This window comes from Ovis aries, chromosome 12, assembly GCF_016772045.2.
Source record: "Ovis aries strain OAR_USU_Benz2616 breed Rambouillet chromosome 12, ARS-UI_Ramb_v3.0, whole genome shotgun sequence".
NCBI lineage: Eukaryota > Metazoa > Chordata > Mammalia > Artiodactyla > Bovidae > Ovis > Ovis aries.
Window position 1 is genome coordinate 64,448,341 of NC_056065.1, and position 21,091 is coordinate 64,469,431.

Consider the following 21,091-nt stretch of genomic DNA (forward strand, 5'->3'; position numbering starts at 1 on the left):
AATGTTTATCAAGGAGGCCTTTGTTAGGCATGGATGGTTATTGTAATTGTTAATAGCTCACTTTCTTGAAACATCCTTATTTCAAGCTCTTAAGCCAAGGCACTGGCACAAGTTGAAGGATTGGGAAGGCCTTGAGTTTGCTTCCATCCTGGAGAAATCAGAGCCAATTGCAGACCATGTGGAAAGAAGCAGTTACCATTAACCTTGACACAAGGATTTTCACAAAAACCTCCAATCTACATGAGGATAAGAACCTTGCTTTTGCCCTGACACAGTCCTATAAAGTGTCTATACCTGGCCAAAGAGTCTAAATGGCTCTAGCAGGCAAGGGGAAAAAAGCCAGCATTCCACATTTCCACCAAATATTCTCATTTCTACCAAATTTACAACTGATGAGTGGACACCTATGGCTTCTAGGATGGCCTGATGGGAGCTGTAACTTGAACCTATATTAATATTCTCACCTGCCAGCAGCCTGCCTCAGTCACCTACGGTCTGTAGATGATCCCATCCAATTTGACTGTATGGCCACATGAATTTATACACCATTCACCTGGTTTCTAAACTCACGGTTCCAAGTGGTTAAGTGACACATTCCTGGCTCATTGATAATGGGAGCCGCCCTCTGTCAGGGAGGTCTGAATGATCCTCAGAAAGCTTTGCTTTCAGGATATCATGTATCTTCATGTTGACTGGCTTTAGTGAACTATATCCTCTCTGATTGCTTGTGCAAGTAACACAAGGGTAATAACTTATTTTCCTACTGGCTTGTCTTCCTCCAAATTCTACAAGGGTTCACGAAAGAGTTAAGTCTGGCTTTGTTTTTCCTTCCATGAGGACTGTGGCAGAGACAGCTAGCTGCCTCCCAAAATCTGTCTTCTCCTGGTTATAGAGAGAGAATTGGGGCTCTAGACCGCACAGAATAAAGACAATATTCTGAGCCTCCCTTACAGCTAGGAGTTGTCTTATGACTAAATCTAGCTACTGGGCTATGCAAGGTAGTGATGTGTTCAATTTTTAGATGGTACCCTTTCGGGACAGGAGAGTGCCCTCCCCTCTCTTGGGTCACTTGATGACTGAAATATTACATCCATAATGATGAGACATCTCAGATCATATGATTAAGGGGTTAATACTTCAGAGAGAGTGGAGAAACAACAGAGAAGGAGCCTGGGTCTCTGACAACTTTGTGGAACACAGTCACTATACTAGCTCACTTATTTGAAAAGAAATAAACAGCCATTTTTTAAGTCTGGGTCTTTCCAGAGTGGTTCTGGACCTCTGTCACAGTTTTCTAATTAATAAAAGGACTTCTTTAATGAGCAGAGAATGCAATTGCACCATCAAGAGCCAATCACTTGCCTATGGCCACGATCACCACATTTTTTTAAAAAGAGAGACTGCATTCTTGGGTAGGGGCCAGCTCTGGCTTCTGGTCATTGGTGCTCACGGAGACAGGAACCCAGAGGGTGGTGGTATGGTTACTGCAGATAACTGAGTGCCTCCAACACTACCTCAATAGGAAGCCCATTTCCTTACTTAGAGTGTTTTATTATAAAACGCACAAAACAAAGGAGCTGGTCATTTGCAGCATCTCCATGGTGGCAATACAACATGCATACAAACAGTACCTGCTTGCCTGCTGGAGAAGGCAAAGACAATGATGTCATCAAAGGTCCAGGTGTAGTCCTGGTGGGGGGGATAGAACATCAGCTTGGCAGAGGCTTCCTTCCTGAGGTCAATTAGGAATGTGGAGTGAACCATGGGGACCGGAAAGCAGCCCAACCGCTTCCATTCTCTAATCTGAAGATAGTCCGGGGTCCGTTTATAGAAGCCCTGGAAGGAGCAGATGGGTGGGTTATTTTCTCTGATCTGAGGGCTTCCCCTTTCCCAACCTTCCATTAGGGGGACTCCTAATGGACTGCAAGGAGATCCAACCAGTCCATTCTGAAGGAGATCAGCCCTGGGTGTTCTTTGGAAGGACTGATGCTAAAGCTGAAACTCCAGTACTCTGGCCACCTCATGCAAAGAGTTGACTCATTGGAAAAGACTCTGATGCTGGGAGGGATTGGGGGCAGGAGGAGAAGGGGATGACAGAGGATGAGATGGCTGGATGGCATCACTGACTCGATGGACATGAGTTTGGGTGAACTCTGGGAGTTGGTGATGGACAGGGAGGCCTGGTGTGCTGCGATTCATGGGGTTACAAAGAGTCGGACACGACTGAGCGACTGAACTGAACTGAACTGAATGAACAGCAGTACCAATCCTGGAGCAAAGTCACCTTCTCTCTTCTTTATCTTGGCCTATGAATTTCCAACTGAGCTTAAGAAATGCTACTTACATTTAAAAAAAAATCCTAAAAGGGTCTTGTTATCAGAAACAGTTGTGGTTTCAGCACATCTCTTCATTTAACAGCTTCATAAGAATATACTTTATACGATGTCACTGAATATGTATATGACGTCATTGAATATATGTATATGACGTGTGAGCAGTCAGAGGTGGTTGAGCAGAGCAGTGGAAAGCACATGTTCTGGGATCTGGCTGCCTGAGTTCAAGTCCTGCCTCAGCTGCTTACTGCATGAAGGTGTTGGTCAGGCCACTCAGCCTTACTGGGTCTATTTCCTCATTGTGAAATAGGAATGATGGCACCATCTACTCCATGGGGTTCTCTGCCAAGTAAGGAAAAACCTGAAAAATGCTTAGAATAGGGCCCAGCACCAAGAGAGCATCAATAAATATTGGCTGTTATTAAAATTACATTACACTGGCTGATTTTTAAAATTTTTAATCCGAATATAATTGCTTTACAGTGTTGTGTTGGTTTCTGTTGTACCACAACATGAATCAGCTAGGTGTTGTGTGTTAGTCACTCAGTCGTGTCCAACTCTTTTGTGACCCCATGGACTGTAGCTGGCCAAGCTCCTCAGTCCATGGGGTTTACCAGACAAGAATACTGGAGTGGGTTGCCGTTTCCTTCTCCAGGGTGAATCAGCTATATGTATACATATATCCCCTCCCTCTTGAGCCTCCCTCCCACCCCCCATCCCACCCCTCCAGGTCATCACAGAGCCCAGAGCTGAGCTCCCTGTGTTATACAGCAGCTTCTCACTAGCCATCTATTTCACACATGGTAGTGTATATATGCAGAGAAGGCAATGGCACCCCACTCCAGTACTCTTGCCTAGAAAATCCCATGGCCGGAGGAGCCTGGTGGGCTGCAGTCCATGGGGTTGCAAAGAGTCAGACACAACTGAGCGACTTCACTTTGACTTTTCACTTTCATGCATTGGAGAAGGAAATGGCGACCCACTCCAGCGTTCTTGCCTGGAGAATCCCAAGGACGGGGGAGCCTGTTGGGCTGCCGTCTATGGGGTTGCACAGAGTTGGACACGACTGAAGCAACTTAGCAGCAGCAGCAGCAGCAGTAACAGCAGCGTATATGTGTCAATGCTACTCTCCCAATTTGCCCCCCTATTCCTTCCCATCATGTCTCCAAGCCTGTTCTTGACATCTGTGTCTCTGTTACAGCCTTGCAAATAGGTTCGTCAGTAGAATTTTTCCAGATCCCATATATATGCAATACTGAATATTAATATATGGTATTTGTTTTCCTCTTTCTGACTTGTTGTTTAGTTGCAAAGTCGTGTCCAACCCTTTTGCAACCCTATGGACTGCAGCCCACAAGGCTCCTCTGTCCATGAGATCTCCCAGGCAAGAATACTGGAATGAGTCACCATTCCCTTTTCCAGGGGATCTTCCCAACCCAGGAATCAAACCAGTGCCTCCTGCCCTGCAGGTAGATTCTTTACAGCTGAGCCACCAGGGAAGCCCTCCTTTCTGACTTAACTTCACTCTGTATTTTTAACTAAACATGCAGTACCTAAACATATTAATGGGGCCTTCTTCCAATGCAATGATTTATTCACTATTCTGGTGGAGCTGCCACTGCTACATGTTTTTTGGGGGATTCCTCTTTGAAAGTTCCCTCTGGGCAAGTACACAGGACAACCAATGCCCTTACTCTGTGGTTCTGAATACACTGGTTTGGAGTAACCCAGCTTGCTTTCCCTCCAAGCTCAACTGTTCATTCAACAAACATCTCCTGAATGCCTATTGCAATCCAAGCTGTGTGAGATGCTGGAGACAGAGCAGTAAATCGACAGTCCCAGCTTTAGCCCGTACGGGTGCAGAATCCACTGGAGCTTTATACTCCAGTGGCACCAATTACGTAACTTGACTATTGCCAAAACTCAAATCCATTCCAGAGAGGATGAAGATGAGTCTCAACAAAATATACTTTAAAGCATGTGGAAGCTTGGAAAGGCATTTTTAAATACATTTGAGGCAGCAGCAGGCTCATGGAACAAGTGTGAAACTTCACAGGGCCAGGACTCTGAAGGGCACGATACCCAGCAGTTGTACAAGTTCTCGCATATTCCTTAATCAGTCACATTACTTTGGGGTCACACTTGCTGCAGTGGTGTCCCTACCCACACTGTAGGCACTACAGCCTCTTCTCTAGCATTTCTTTTAGTGTCCAGACTAGTGTTCTAGTCTAGCTAATGCTCAAACTGACCACGTGATAAGGTACAAGGGGATCACAAAAGAAGCCTCAGAAGATATGTGCCTCAGCATCATCATAACCATCTAGCTGATCAATCTTACTCTATGCTTCACCTCTTCGAGCCTAAGTTTCTCCTCCAGAAAAGATGCGGTAAAAACTGATCTGTTGATCTCCCAGGGTTGTAGAAGGGATCACATGTGATCCAGTCTATGAACATACCTTGGAAATTGTAATGCATCAGATGAAGGATTATTATTCTCACAATTTTTTTGTATTAGCCTTTAACAAAGATTACTTAACATCTTTCAGCTTACTAGTATTCTTGCAAGGGATAGAAGAATTTTTCCAAGGGATAAAGGGAAAACTGGTTCTTTAGAGGAACTGCCTAGGAACACACGCCAAATGCAAAGTTCTAGGCTACTTCAGAAGGATATTCTCAGACTGAGGAGCTTGGAAAATTCATGAGGATGAATCACAGAATACCCTGGGGACAGGGAGGAAGGAAGCAGAGAAGGAAGGAGAGAAAGAGACCTCATATGCTTCCTGCAGAGAGGTGGAGGCAACAGATGCGTCTCTTTTTCCACATAAACTGAATATTGTCGGTAATCACTCCTACTTAGTGACCAGACATAACCGAGGTCATGTTGTTTTGAACGTGTTTAAAGGCACTGGACACCAAGGCTTGACTTACGCTTATGAAGTCACTGGCTGTTTCTGTTCCTGCCCTCGCAGAAGCCTGACTGAGGACGACAGAAAGCCAGAAACAGACATAACTAAGAATTGCCCCCCAATTGCTTAGATTTTAATTTCACTGTGCAAAGTAAGTGAGCTTTTAATATTAAAGCAAATAAGACAACAGAAACCGGAAGGCCACAGTTATGAGGATAATCCACTCTCCATGCTGGTATCAGTGCATGACTCATTAAAAACACCCTAGAGTGCTGGTGCCACGTTAAGTGCTGCAGATGATTAACTGAGAATGTATGAACTTAAATTTAATATAATATCTTCTCCTCAAGGAACTAATTGGCTTTTATAAATATGAACTTAATGCGTCCCTAGAAGAGATGTGGATACCATACATTCAAAATCCCTTGGAACTGCAGGAAATATTTGTTAACAAAAGAGCAATGCCCACTCCAGTCGAGTGCAAGAGCCAAGGACTTAAATTTTCAGGGAGTTTGCAAGCCAGTTGTCATGTTGATAGTTTAAAATCTGTACAAACAAAAGTCATGCTCACACCCACCATTCTAAGTAAACCACTAACAGCAAGCTTTGCATACGCTTAATAATTATATCAAGTGACCGCACTTCAATTGACTTAACCTTCCCCTCAGCTTAAACAACATTTGCATGGTGGGAGTACTGACACCATGAAAGCTGGCAAATGCTGCCAATCAGGGGTTTTCCCTACAGAGAGCCACCACTAAGTATTTGCCAGCACACCACTGGCCTCGTTCTTCATCCAAAACCAAACCAAATATAAAACAGGGACTGAAAATATAGCTCTTTGAGCATGAGAACACACCTAAATTACACTTTTTCCCTTAGAGCATCTTTAGCCTACATTGATATATATTACATTGAACAGTTTATCTCTCTTAATTTATTAACTAAAGAATCAGAAATACAATCAGCCATAAACATTCACTGCAACACCTCTCTAGACTTTGAAGATTTTTACAATGGAAAAGAGAGATGATGGAAATTTAAAATTTTGTTTTTAACTTAAATTTTGTAAAAACATCTACCACAGTAGTTCCAATTATTCAGTTTCTTTGGAAATAAATTTGGCAATATATCAAGGGTCATTAAAATGTTTAATACTCTTTAACTCACTAATTTCACTTCTTAGAAGCTGTCCCAAGGAAATAATACTAAATATGAAAAATTTTATGCTAATCATGATGGTTATTATAACAGTTAAAAGTTGTAAATAACTTAAATGTTTTTAAACTAAAAGAAAGGCTAAGTAAATTACATAATAGCCACTTGATGATATAGTTAAAAACATGTAATCTATTATCTATGATGTTAGAATAGGAGCAATTAACATGATTTTTTTAAAAAACTTTTTTTCTATTTCCAGTTTTTTATAGTGTTCTCACGTGAGTTTTAATGACCAAAAATATTTAATTTTTTAAAAATCTCTGAATCAGGGAGAAGAAAAGTACAAATCCCAGTAAGCTTTATTGGTTAATTTAAAGCTTCTAATCCTAAACTCATTAGAATAATGTCCTCACAATTCATTAACACAGAAGAGCTGTTTGGGTTCTGGCATTGGACATGGGTTTACCTCCTTTCCTGAAAATCCTTGCTCTAGTAACACAATGACATGCGTGTTTCAAGGGAGAAAATCAGAAAAAGATTCACGGGGCTACTGCTGACAGGTGGCTGCCTTGTTAAAACTCATAACCTTAATTTGTTAACCAACAGACTTGCCTGAGGTGTGATTCCGCACCAGAAATTAGAGTACAAGCCCCGAGACTCCAGCATGGGGGCCACAATGGTTTTGTTTTCTGCGATCAGTAGATTGAGGGTCTGTGGATTAGTCAGGAAGTTGTCAACATCTATAAACTAGGAAAAGAAAAGGACAACATCAGATGAAAAGGTACTTTTCAGTAATGGGTATAAGAGTAACCTAACACTTGCCAAAGGAACATGGAAACTTGCCCTGACCTACAGAACCAGCTCTCCATGTTTTCCTTATGGAAACCCCTTGGGGCTGGATAGCCTTCATTTAGGCAAAATGTATCCCATCTAACTTCCACGTGTTTAGCTCTGCATAAGGCACCAAGTAATGAATTGGTATTATCACTGGGCAAATACTAGACTGGAACTCAAGCTACACCTTGGTAAATATAAGATATGAATGGCTCTCAAGCCCTTAAAAGATTCATTCGCATTTATTGTGTGCTCGTTCTAAGCACAAATGAACAGACCTATTTAGGTTGTCTATAGTAATGTCAGACTGGCCCCAAATGAATCCATCTACAATTAGAATTTTTTGTTTAAAGTATATTACATACTAGTGAAGCTATTTCCCATTCTCATCAGAAATTCGTGTTAACACATTTGTTTACAGGGACAGCATAGCAGTTTCTATTATATAAAATAATCACACTGCACTTAAAAATTTAAGATGGTAGAGTTTATGTTATGTATATATCCCACACACACAGAAAGTAAAACCTCAGAAGCTTTCATTCTTTTGATAGTCAATCTCTTTACTCAAAATTTTGTGGCTCAGCACTTGTACACTTCAAAGACATTTAAACAGCTATGCAATGTTAAATATCAGCACAACTGAAACTTCTATGAAATTATTTGTATTGAAAATGGGTGTGTGATAAACTATTGTGCTGATTTCTGTTGTGATTGCGAGGCTGAGGGTGGTCAGAGAACAGACGTCCATTAGTTTTATGAAACGTCACTGGCTTTGTTTTGTTGGTGGTATTTCTAGTGTTGTACTGAAAAAGGTTTGCCAAAATAATTAAATGGATTTGTGGGGCGCACACAGAGGAAGAACTTGGTTGCCACAAACTTGTGGAGAAAGAAGACTCTGTCAGTTTTCAAATGAGAACAGGGACTGCGGCTCCTTACTGCTCAGGGACCTGTCCTTTCCAATGGAGACCCAGGTTCCTGGAGGACAAGGATGGGACAGAACATGGATTCCTAATCATCAAGGCCAGCATGTTTCTGGACCACTCTGCAAGTTCTAAGGAAAGTAAAGGGGCTTCTTCATGGAGAGAAATTCTCCAGGAGGGTCCAGCATAATTAGGGGCAACTAGGAAACCAAGCAAGAGGTACTGGTCCCCAGACACTCAGGGGCCAAAAGGAACAGCATTTCAGGGCTGCTAATTTGACTATTTTTAAGTAATTAATTTCTCATATCCCCAAAACTCTTCTAAAGAGTTTTTCTTTAAAAAAAAAAAAAAATTTTTTTTTAATGTATTTATTTGGCTGTGCCGGGTCTTAGCTGTGGTGTGTGGATCTTTGATCTTCGTTGGGGCATGCAGCCATGCAGGCTCTTTAGTGAGATCTAGTTGACCCTCATGCTGCAGTGATCAAACCCGGGCCTCCTGCACTGAGAGCTTCGAGTCTTAGCCCCTGGACCACCAGGGAAGTCCCAAGAAGTTAAGACCTTTCATATTGCTTTACCCACAGCATTCCCTCTGAACTAAAAAGATTTAGGGGTTTTCATGTTTACTACAATAAAGAGATAGAATAATTTAGGAGCTTATTTGCTTACTCACTTAAAATGCATGTGAGGAAGGGGTCTGAGATGAAATCCAGGTCTCACGATATTAAGTTCTCCAGATTTTTTCTTGTGCCTTTATTAGAACATTGAGGAGGAGAGGCCTAAAAAGGGTCATTTGATTGCTCCCACAGTCCTAGATTATCGACAATTGCTCTGGACCCATTCTAGATAACGGCTGTCAAGAAATTAAACGTCTGTTTTTACCAGAATGTAGTCTGACCATTTTTCCCTCGCAGTTCGAAGGGCTGCCTGTCGTAGTTTCATCACGTGGGCAAAACGAGAGGCAGGCCAGTGCTTTGGTCCAATTTCATCAGGGTAAGACCTATAACAATAATAATTATGATGATGATGGCTAATAATTATTGAATGCTTATATATTGCAGGCACTACGTACTAATCCATTTTATCTTCCAGTAGTAACCCTAAGAAGTCAATGCTGTTATGGTTATCATTATCCCCTTATTACATATAAGAAATTGGAGCAAGGAGAGATTAAGTAATTTGCTGCTTCCCATACACAGGAATCTTTATACGAAACACTGCTGCTGCTGCTGCTGCTGCTGCTGCTAAGTCGCTTCAGTCATGTCCGATTCTGTGCGACCCTATAGACAGCAGCCCAGCAGGCTCCGCCATCCCTGGGATTCTCCAGGCAAGAACACTGGAGTGGGTTGCCATTTCCTTCTCCAATGCATGAAAGTGAAAAGTGAAAGTGAAGTCACTGAGTCGTGTCCAACTCTCAGTGACCCCATGGACTGCAGCCTACCAGGCTCCTCCATCCATGAGACTTTCCAGGCAAGAGTACTGGAGTGGGGTGCCATTGCCTTCTTCGATACAAAACACTAGGCTGGCAAAAAAGTTTGTTTGGGTTTTTCTGTACATCTTATGGAAAGACCTGAATGAACTTTTTGGCTGACCCAATATTTCAATTCTCATTAGAATTCACTATTTTTATGATGACGTGCTACCACTCTCCTCTCTTTACAGCCGAGGAAATTGGTCAGAGTGGTTAAGTCATTTGCTTAACATTATGCCATTAATAAGGGGTATAGCCAGAATTTGAATCTAGGAATAACCCCAAAGCTCATGTTCCTAGACACTTTCTCATACATTCAGCCATCAGATACATTTGAAAATGTTACAGTATTAAATTAGGAGCTTCCTGGGAAAAACAAAGGTCTATTTTCTGTGGTCAAGTCTCAGTAAAGGACTCTACAGAGTCCAACATGTTGATCTCCCCCAGACAGAGTGAGATCACGGAGCAATACATGATGCTGGAATGTCTCTCAACACCCACAAGGCCGCCGGGACTCCTCCACGGCCACGGAGGCAGCTGGGTTCGCTCACCCTTGAGAACCCTTCTGAAAGCTCCCACCTGGTACGGACATTGATAAAGTCACAGGGGCCCCAAACTGGCCACCACTTCAAGCCCTTGTAGCTGCACACTGGCAGGACATTTGCCTCAGGAAAAGAGAAACCACAGAAATGAGACCATACCCGCACAAATAAGATGAATAAAACTGTTTATTACACAGGAAGTCTCTGAAATGTTTTCCCCAATCGTCTCTACAAAAATCAGTGGGATTCATGTCTTTTTTTTTTTTTTCTGAATATGTTGCCCCTAAAAATACCTTCTCTGATATTTCTCACACTGACCTTGGCATACAATGTATTTAGTCACAATCACATTCTAACATGCATACCATCATGTAAGAATTGAATCGCCAGTCTATGTCTGACGCAGGATGCAGCATGCTTGGGGCTGGTGCATGGGGATGACCCAGAGAGATGTTATGGGGAGGGAGGTGGGAGGGGGGTTCATGTTTGGGAACGCATGTAAGGATTAAAGATATTAAAATTTAAAAAATAAAAAACTAAAAAGAATTAAAAAAAAAAACAAACCAATGTATTTAGTCACAATCTGGCTATGGAGAAAATTACCAGGATGCGGGAGAAGTACATAGAGTTTTTCTGGGCCACTCTAACTGGGCCAAATTCCATTCTAAGTAACTCCAAACCAGTGTTCAGAATCTTTTACAGTGTCCACACTTGATTGTTAAGGTTTGCTCCATCTATAGACCATATGCTGAGATTGAGACATAGATGTAGATACATATATGTGTACATGTAATAAAAAATATTATACAGTGAGAGTCTAGAAGAACAAAAATTTGTTCTGGAACAGCATTTATTATTTTTATAATACATATTCAGCTTCCCATAAATGACTTATCCTGGGAAAAATTTCAGCAGCTCAATTCATCCCACTTCTACAGTTCCTGAATCTAGAACTCTAGTAGCCTGGGGAACATTTAGAGTAGTAAGTTTGAAATATATTTATTCATATTCTCATCCACTCATTTGTTTATTCAACAAGTATAAATTTAGTGCTTACAAGAACATAGCATGAGTGAAACATAAAGTATCTGTACATTTTAGCCCATGTGTAAAAAATAAAATAACTTAGAAAAAATGCATGAGTTGGATAGTCAATGTTCGTTAAGTTTATTGCTGGGCCGAACAAGATGATACAGGAAATGAGCAAGACAAGTGTTGAGAGAAGGTAGACATTTGTAACTGGAATGATTAGCCACAGCTTTTGGGAGCAGGTAGAATCTGGGATAAAGGTTATCACAAAGAAGGGAAGGAAAGCCTGGGCTTGAAAATAAAAGGAACATCTGGATAAGGCAGTTTTCTTTTAGGAAATATTGGTGCACAGATATGGATATTTTTAAACTATTTATGAAATATTTCAAATCAGGCATTTGAACTCCATTCTGTAGGCAGTAGAGAGTCACTGAAGTTTTTCCAACAAAGAAATGAAAGGCCATCATTAATATTTTAGGTAGACTGATTTGACAGTGTGGTATATTGTATGATTTGAAGATAAAAGCAACTAAGAAATTGCTGCAGTAAGGTCTTCCCTGGTGGTCCAGTGATTAAGACTCTGCACTGCCAATGCAGGGGCGCAGGTTCAATCCCTGGTCCAGGAACTAGAATCCCACATGCTGTGCAGTGCAGCCAAAAAAAGAAAAAAGAAAAAAAGAAATTGCTTGGGTAAAGACTGGAAATAATGTAAATGTCCATTAGTGGGAGGATGATTAAATAATTACAGTTCACCCATCAGTGGATACTCTGCCGTCACAAAAATGATGAGACACTCTTCAACTGTTGCTGTGACACAATTACCAAGATATGATGGGTGAAAAAGTAAGGTATATATACGAAGTATACAAACTTTTCACAATGATCCTTCAAGTGTAAAAGGTTAATACTCAAAGTATGAATAAGTAATATCAATGTTTTAAAATATACACTACTGTGTTAATTTACTTGAGAACTCTGAACCTGGCCGGTAGCTGCATGAGCAAAAAAGAAAAGAAATACAAAGATCTGTCAAAGGAAGAAATAGCAGGTCTTTGTAACTTACTATCAGATACAGCGGAGAAGGCAATGGCACCCCACTCCAGTACTCTTGCCTGGAAAATCCCACGGACGGATGAGCCTGGTAGGCTGCAGTCCATGGGGTCGCTAAAAATCACATGTGCCTTTAAGATTAGAAACCTAAGTGACTGGAAAACTGATTAAGGGGGGGAAGGGTAAACAACGAGTTCACAGAATGTTCTCTGCTACTCACTCAGGTTCATCCATAGGCCTCCACTCCACGTAGTGATAGCTTTGCTGTACATTTTTCAACCACTCCCTGAGTATTTCTGTTGTATTATCCACATTGTGGTCAGTGGCGGCCCTGCATGACAGAAAGCACCACACAGTTCAGTTACTATGTCATCCAAAGACAGAGGAAGGAAGCCAAAACACTCCAGATAAACTGAAAGGAGAACAGCCAGTTCTAGACACTGTGTACAAGAAAATGACTCCCTCGTGTTCCAATCTAGACAACCAATTTCTGAAGCGAGAGATATGGCTTTCAACCATCTCTGTGTCATTAGACCCTTAAGCGGGACTTGGCCAATAGTAGAATCAATCTGAAAAACAGTATATATGTAAAATGAATGGGTTAGTTAACTAATATTCTTGGAAAGTTTTCCATTTGTTTTAATTTTTAGGCATCCGATTTTTAGGTATCTACCTCTGAACTTCATAAGGGCAACTCTCAATTTAAGCAATAATTCGGTTCCATTTTCAAGTCCCACAGAATTTTTAATCAGTGGTGCTTTAATCAAATACACACAGAGGGGGAAATCACAATAGCAGTTTCCAGTATAAAATTCAAAGTCCAAGGTATCTTCACCAATGTATTTTGGATAACTCTACCATCACTTACACAAAATAGAATACCTTCAACAGTCTACAATGTATGTAAACTTGTTTCTGCTCTATCTTGAAAGTTTAACAAACTGATTCACTTAAAAAGGAGTTTAAGTCATTCATTAAACAAAAATGTTTTCACTGTCACAAAGCAAACACGTGCTATGTATAATAGAGTGCATCTAAGGCAAAGTTATTCAGAACACCTCAAAATGAACAGATATGCCAGCCAATCGGAAGAGAAAGAAGGAGAGCATGGGCTGCAACCTTGACATCAAATAAGGCAGAATTCAGGCCAAAATTATTAAACATAACAAGGCAAAATTGTAATTATAATAATAATGCTAAATAATCTCATTCACATCAACGATTTCATAAATGTGCATATCCACACACCTATATATAGAACAGGGGTTGGCAAACTTTTCTTTAAAAGCCAGACAGTGACTATTTTAGGCTTGTAGGCTATATACTCTCTGTTGTAGCTACTTAACTCTGTAGCAGTGAAGCAGTCATTCATAACACATGAATGAATGAGCATTATTGTGCTCCAGTAAAGATTTGTTTATGCAAGTAGGCAGCAGGCCTACAGGCTGTGGTTTGCCAACCCCTATACAGCAAAAAGTATAGAAAGGCAAAGCAAGCACCAATAATGAGAGGTGTTAATATACTACTTTCAGTTAAAGAAAGTGCAAAGGGGAGAAAGTAAATATGTAAAGAATTTATGGAACACAATAACAGAGATTCTACTCTTTTCTCAAGTGCACATGAAACATTCACAAAAATTGACCAACAATTACACTATGAAGAAAGCTTTACAAAATTGGAATAATACTTATAGCATTCTCTGGTCACTTCATAAAATCAAAAATTAGTAATAAAACCTCCAAAATTCAATTAAAAACTCTCTATTAAACAACTATTAAGTGAAAGAAGAAATACAAATCAACTTTAGAGCTTCTAAAGATAAATAATAAAAACACTAAAGATCAGAACTGAGGGATACAATTAAAGCAGTGGTCAGAGAAAATTCAGTTTTTTATCCTTAAATCAATAAAAAGTTAATGAGTTAAACTCCTACTCCAAAGGCTAGAGAAAGAGCAACAAAACACACAGGCATAAAGATGAAAGTAGAAAGTCATGAGGTAGAAAACAGAGAAAAAGCAGAATTAATAAACAAAAGAAATGTTACTTTTTTTAAGTAAAAAATCAACAAAAGACAATCACTAGTTAATATAACCCAGACAACACAAAAATTAAAAAAAAAGAAAAGACAAAGATGAAAGGAATATGACTGACATGAAATAATTTTTAAAAAAATCATATGCAATTAATTCATATAACTCAATGAAAAATAAATTTGAAAACTAAATATAATAGAAGATGTCCTAGCAAGATGCATGTTAGCAAAACTGATTTCAGTTGAAACATAAAACAAAGAGAACAGTTTTTTTGGAAGAAATAAAGGAAGAAACAAAAGAAAACACTAGACCCAGATGGTTTCATCGGGAAATTCTACCAGATATCTTAAGAGTATGTGTGCGCATGCGCGCACTCAGACATGTTCAACTCTGCGACCCATGGACTGCAGCTTGCCAGGCTCCTCTGTCCATGGGATTCCCAGGCAAGAATACTGGAGTGGGTTGCCATTTCCTCCTGGGGGTCTTCCCAACTCAGGGACAGAACCCGCATCTCCTTCGTCTCCTGCATTGGCAGGCGGATTCTTTACCACTGAGCCATCTGGAAAGCCCAACTTAACACAGTAGCTACTTCCATAGTTATGTGGCTTGTTCCAAGCCCTTTTAATAATGCAACTGCAACAGTGATTCCTAAACCTGATAAAGACATAGCTACAGAACAGTTATCTTTCAATGAATATGCTACAAAACTCCTAAAGCATTAGTGAAAATTCAGCACTAGTTTTGACTTTTTAAAACCACACTGAATAAAATTAAGACAGGATGGAAGGGGAGAAGGAAGGAAGAAATAGAGGACAATCAGAAAGAGTGAGTCATGGGAAAAGAGAGGCATCTGAGACACTTAAGTGAGAGTAAAAATATACTCTCACTTATACTTTATTGGCAACTTATACTTTATTGGCAATTCAGCAGTTCCTACTGGGGAGGGAAAGCTATTGGCATTATCAGCAGTGGTGGTTCCCTGGGAGCATGGCCTTGACAAGAGGAAATGAAGAGACGTGAACAGTGGTCACTTCCATTTAAAGCAATTCAATACATAGAATTTTGTTAAACCCAATCTATAATGGTTTTTATTCTTCCTACTTGAGCTTTTGGGGGTCACGGCTGCTCCAAAAGGAACAAGTGAAATCTCTAAGAGAGGATGAAAAACCTTTAAGAGAAATAATATTCAAGAGAGAGAGAAAAAAAACTGTTAAAGCAAAGCATAGTGAAAGGCCATGTTACACAGGGAATATGTTTCTGTAAAACACCAAGTAACATGATGATATGTAGCTTATGTCACAAGGTATAGAAAAATGAAGGAAAGAGGGGTATGACTAATATTTGAAAATCTTACTTCTTAAAATGGATATTTGAATGAAAACTATCCTTATTTAAAACATTATTCAAAAATAGAGGATCAGGAGGTGATGCCAATGGCCGATTCAATCTACTTTCAAATCTTTTCTGGAAATCAGATTAGAACCAGCCCCTTTCTTTGAAACAAGATGTAGGAGGGAGAGACCCACAGACCCACCTGGACATTCTATTTTCTGGAGGGAAGAGAGGTGATGTGTGCTGCTGATAGTGTTGGGGGACACGAGGTGAGCATGTTAGGACAGAGGTGGGGGAGTACAAGCAGGTGGGAAAATGGGCCAGGAAGCAACGTGGGAGGGAGGCATGGACCCCATCCAGCTTGCAGCTGTGCTGAGAAGTATAGCCTATGAGCAAAAACCACATCCACAGCCACACACGGCCGCAGCCACCAAGGCCCAGCACGACGTCCAGCATCATAGCCGGAAAGGGCATCAGGATTGTCAACCCACTGGTCTCATGGTATGAAGCACGTGTAGAGCAAGTCCTGAAACTGAGAACCCGCTAATGCACATTTTTCTTCACTCAAAGCATTATGCGTAAGAGTACATTAAAACAAAACCAACCCCAAAAACCTTGACTGCAGTGCGAGCCAAAAGTTTTAGGAATTCCATATTATTCCCAAATGCCTTACAGTGTAGGAAGCTTCAGACAGCATCTACTTCTTTCCTTGACTGTTGTTTCTGCATTACATGGGACTGACGTTCTCTTCACCCTCCCTACTCGTTGATGCATTTCCTCCTAATTATTTTAACAAAGGTCTCATCATATGAAATTTACTTTCCTGGTGTACAGACTAAACAACTCCAAACTCTGCCTAAGTATCCACTACTGCCAAGCATCCTGAGAAATTAGCTGCGTGAAATCTGCAAAGATAGATGTGCCTAATTAAAAGTAGAGGCAGAGACGGAATACTCTCCTGATTAAGTTTTAAATATTTCCTATACGGTTACTTCCCCCAATTGTTCAGATTCTCTTTGTCTTCAGCCTTCCGAGGAAATGAGCAAGTCCTCCCACTGTGGTTGCAGGTCCATCCACACCCGCCTTTGATGCACACAGCCAGTCTCCTGCCTTGTCCCAGAGGAAGATCAGAGGGGCTGGCTCCAGGCCACTGGGGGCAGTCCGCCCCCTCGAGAACACCGCCCTGCTCCTCCACTCCCCTGGTGAAGGCAAATAAACAGAAATCCAGGCAGACACTTCTAACTGCTGCTTTTTAATCCCTCTGATGAAAATGTGTTTCCGTTTGAATACATAATCATGAAAGCATGCAGGCCCTGGTGTCTTCAGAGGGTTGGAGAGAGAGAGACAGAGCAAAGGTCCAGATGCAAGCTCCCTGAGGAAACTTGGGGCCTGAGTTAAAGGTTCTGCTTTCAGAGCCCTGTAGAAAATGTAATAGTGCAGTGCCTGACCCGCCCTACAGCTCCACCAGCTGCAGGACACACAAAAATCTGCAGCTGGACAGATTTATCCATCAAGGACACAGAGTGTGCAGGAGAAGCCAAGGCTTTCTCTCAAACCCACAGCTCCTTCCAGTCCCAGGGAAGATGAGTCTGCCATCTGCTGCCAATGAGATCAAGAACGGACATCACTAGAGGATTCCTTGAAGAAAGCAAGGAATGATGTGAAGATACACCTGGAGAGGTGACCGACAAAGTGATACACAGTGATTAATGATTTCACCAATCAGATTGGAGCACCACTGTTTATGAAGCACAAACAGGTACTGGCTGGAACACCAGGCTCTTGGGAAGCTAAGCCTGTTCAATCTTGGCCTCAATTCTCCCAACCAGAGTATAGAGTCACATTAAATCATCTTAAATCATCTCTCTGGCTCCCAATGACATAGCAAGGAGAGATCAGCTCTTGAGCTGTACCAATCCTCATGTAATTAATTTTCTTTGAAGGCCTCATGGGAGAGCGACCTGGAGTCTCAGGAGTACTGGAACCTGCCAGCCACTAAGAGGTCTCCCTCCTCCACCTTCAGGAGAATTGTGGCCCTGATACTCTTGTGATGCTCATGGTTGGTCCCCTTTCTGTCCATTAGTCTTTGCTGGCTTTCTTTGGAGCTGGTGGCACCTGAAATGCAAGAGCTGGCAGATACAGGGGCAACATCCATATGGCCTCAGGAGGGAGTCTAAGTCATGTCTCACCATCAAGCTGCATGTCCGCTTCCTCTCTGCTTCTGCTTCTAGTTCCTCTTGCCTCTTCCTCTTCCCTACCTGTGCGTGTCAGCAAAGGCCCATGAGTCTTGGATTCAAAGTCAGATTAGGACAGCAGTAACACATACTGCAGGCTTCCCAGGTGGCTCAGTGGTAAAGAATTCACCTGCCAAGGCAGGAAATGTAAGAGACATGGGTTTGATCCCTGGGTCAGGAAGATTCCCTAGAGGAGGGCATGGCAGTGCACTCCAGTATTCTTGCCTGGAGAATCCCATGGACAGAGGAGCCTGGCGGGCTACAGCCCAAAGGGTCACAAAGAGTTGGACATGATTGAGCAATCTGGTACTCACGCCCATACTGAAAATTCAGTCAACAGCACGTACAGGGATTTTCTTGGCTGATGAAGTCCCTAGGCCAGCAGGTGCATGGTCACTCTTACAGGGGAAAGCAAGAGCCTCTGCAGCAGACCAGCAGACAAACAAGTCTTCAGAGTGACCTAGCCTTCCTATTTGGCTGCAGCCAGAAATAAAACTGAAGTTTCCTTGGCAACGTCTAAACACACTGACTTTCCTCCTTGTTTTAGAAGGTCAGTTTTCATTCCTCAGTCTTGGCTCCTGAACAAGTAGCCAATTTGAAATAATTGCAACTGGCTCATTTCTCTTTATAAGAACTACTGAGGTCGTGAGAGCTAAACTCACATTACTAAGTGAGGGGCCACTGGAGCCAAATTAAAGATGAGGACTGGACCACTCTGCAAGTGGAACACAGACACTGAGGACATAGTTCTCCTGATCACCTCCGTCTGCACTGACCCTCAGGAAATGTTCTTAGCTTTCCTGCCACCCCAGAAAGTCTAGACTTCCAATGCTACAGAGCAACAGGCCTGCAGTCAGGGGGGCAGAAGGAAGGCAATGCTGTGCAGTGATTGATCTTCACTGTCTTGGAACCTGCAAGAGGCTCAAGGGAGCTGTGATGGAATGAACAACAAAGTTAGTCACCACCTGGACCATTCATGCCATGACTAGCGAGCTGGCAAAAAATGAATTTTCCAACTTGAGACTTCAAAATCTGAATTTCCCTCTTAATTGCCTCATGTTTTCATCCAGCAAGGAAGACTCATTGGTGTAGAAAATAAAGAGCTCCACCTACAAATAAAATTTCACTTTTAGAAGCAACTAGTGAAATTCATTTTCAAGAAAGGGCATGTCATCAAGTCCCACCACCTCTGTCTCTGCTCTCAGGGACAGGCTCACCAGCTGCTGTCCTGCCAAGGTGGGAAGAGACATGCTTGGCCACTTGGCAAAATACGACAATGGATTCTTGCCTCCTGGCTACTGTGTAGTGCTGTTTAAAAAACTAGACTCTGTCTGCTGGGTGGACTAGCTGGGTGACTATGTTTCATATCAGGATACAGATATGAACTGGAACCTGGGAATTTCTTCCAACAAAAGTCTTCTCCTAGATCCTACCAAATCAGTTAGTAGCAATTCTTCCTAATGAACTAACAAATCAGGAAAACTCACTTCTCATGAAACCCTCCTCACCAACAAATAAATATTTCTATTTTCATGGTGTCCTTCCTTAGTGTGAACCATTCAGTCTCAGAAACAATCGTAGGCGTTACATCTAAAGACTGTGTAAGAGTGATATTAAAAGAAATGCTAATTCTGGAAATGGAATCAACCAAGTAATCAATTGCACTCCTAAAGAGCAAGAAGGAGGCATGGTTAAATTTGCAGATTGACCAGGTAATGGTGAATTCAAAAGCCCATTATCATTTTAATAAAATCAAGATGAACTTAATTAGACATATTACAAATAGACCATTTCTTGATACTTTCAATCGTGAGCTAGATTTTCCTCTCTTGGTGTTAAGAACCCCTCACCCCCGTATGTCTCATTTTGAGCTTCATGATTAGCTAAGATAGACATTCTTTTTATTTCTCCATGTTAGGGCTTCCCTGGTAGCTCAGCTGGTAAAGAATCCACCTGCAATGTAGGAAACCCCAGTTCGATACCTGGGTTGGCAAGCTCCCCTGGAGAAGGGATATGCTACCCACTCCAGTATTCTTGCCTGGAGAATCCCCATGGACAGAAGAGCCTGGTGGGCTTTAGTCCACGGGGTCACAAAGAATTGGACATGACTGAATGACTAAGCGCGCACACACACGGAGATGAGAAGGCTGAGGATGAGAGGCTATGTCTTGCTGAAGCCATAGAAATGGTGGGGGTTAGAGCCTGAACTTTTCCTTCAGGCCTTTTGATACCCCTCCCAACACCAGCTCACACACCCCACCACACACACCCACAGACAGTGATGCCCACCTGTTAAACTGGAAGGAATTCTCTGCCTGATCAAGCACATTAATCAATGGGAACATCTCAACATGAAAGGATGACAGGAAATAAAACAAGAAAAATGGGAAGATTCATTAGTTCCCTATAAGCTTTGCCGAAGTTCCCTTTGGCATAATTTTCCTTGGAGCCAAAAACCTTGGCATTTCATGAAAGCATCAGTGGCAACATCCAAGACAAGATAAATATGTCTCTCATTTATCCAAGTACCCTTTCCCCTGTTTTTCTTCTTTCTCCTTTGTTTATTCTTCTTCCCACTCCTTTCCACCTACTCTTTATTTCCTCTTTTCCTTGCTGGATTTTCCAATTCTATTAAGTTTTCTTAATTTGTGGCTATGCCCTGAAGAAATGGAGTTACTAGTGAAATGTTCTTCAATGGGTCACCAGAGAGAAGATACCATCCTATCCAGGGACACATTCTCCAGGAACCCTGAACCTCCCGCCCCAGACCTGTAGCTACATGCCGATTCCCTGCCCGTGTGCCCGACATCGCAGCTGCTCTTGCCCTGCTCCTGCCTTTCCCCATTACCTGACCCTCTTCCCTGTGGACAGGACTATTCCATCACCTAATAGAGCTTACCATGTAAAGCTGGCACTAATCATCAGTTTAATGAGTGAATAAATGGACAATTTCAGGAAGATGTTCCTCAGTCCAACCCAAATGCCTACAAAGGCTGAGCACAGGTTACATGCAGGAGTGAGACGGGCCCGGTCTGAGGGGACGGTGTGACAGGAGAACTGTAAGGCAGAGACACACGCAGACGCCCTCCGATTGCTGCCATGCTAGAATGCGTGCCCAGAAATGCTAGACTTTCCCAAGAAAAGCCAGATATTCAGGTTTAGAGATAAAAGCCTGTTTTAACCTATTAGGCTGAAATGCCATAAAAATATTCCACCACGGCAGGCGCTCTGTGGAAACCAGGGACCT

At 41.8% G+C, this 21,091-nt stretch overlaps 1 protein-coding gene across 1 annotated transcript in view; it reads right to left on the reverse strand.

Annotated features, from left to right (window-relative positions):
* Window positions 1–21,091, reverse strand: part of COLGALT2 (collagen beta(1-O)galactosyltransferase 2) — a 117,295-nt gene that overhangs the window by 35,963 nt on the left and 60,241 nt on the right. The window contains exons 2-5 of the mRNA XM_004013865.5: window positions 12,466–12,576; window positions 9,036–9,153; window positions 7,013–7,147; window positions 1,632–1,836 (exon numbers count right to left, since the gene is read on the reverse strand). Coding sequence (XP_004013914.2) covers window positions 1,632–1,836; window positions 7,013–7,147; window positions 9,036–9,153; window positions 12,466–12,576 — 569 coding nt within the window. The remainder of the gene's footprint in view (window positions 1–1,631; window positions 1,837–7,012; window positions 7,148–9,035; window positions 9,154–12,465; window positions 12,577–21,091) is intronic.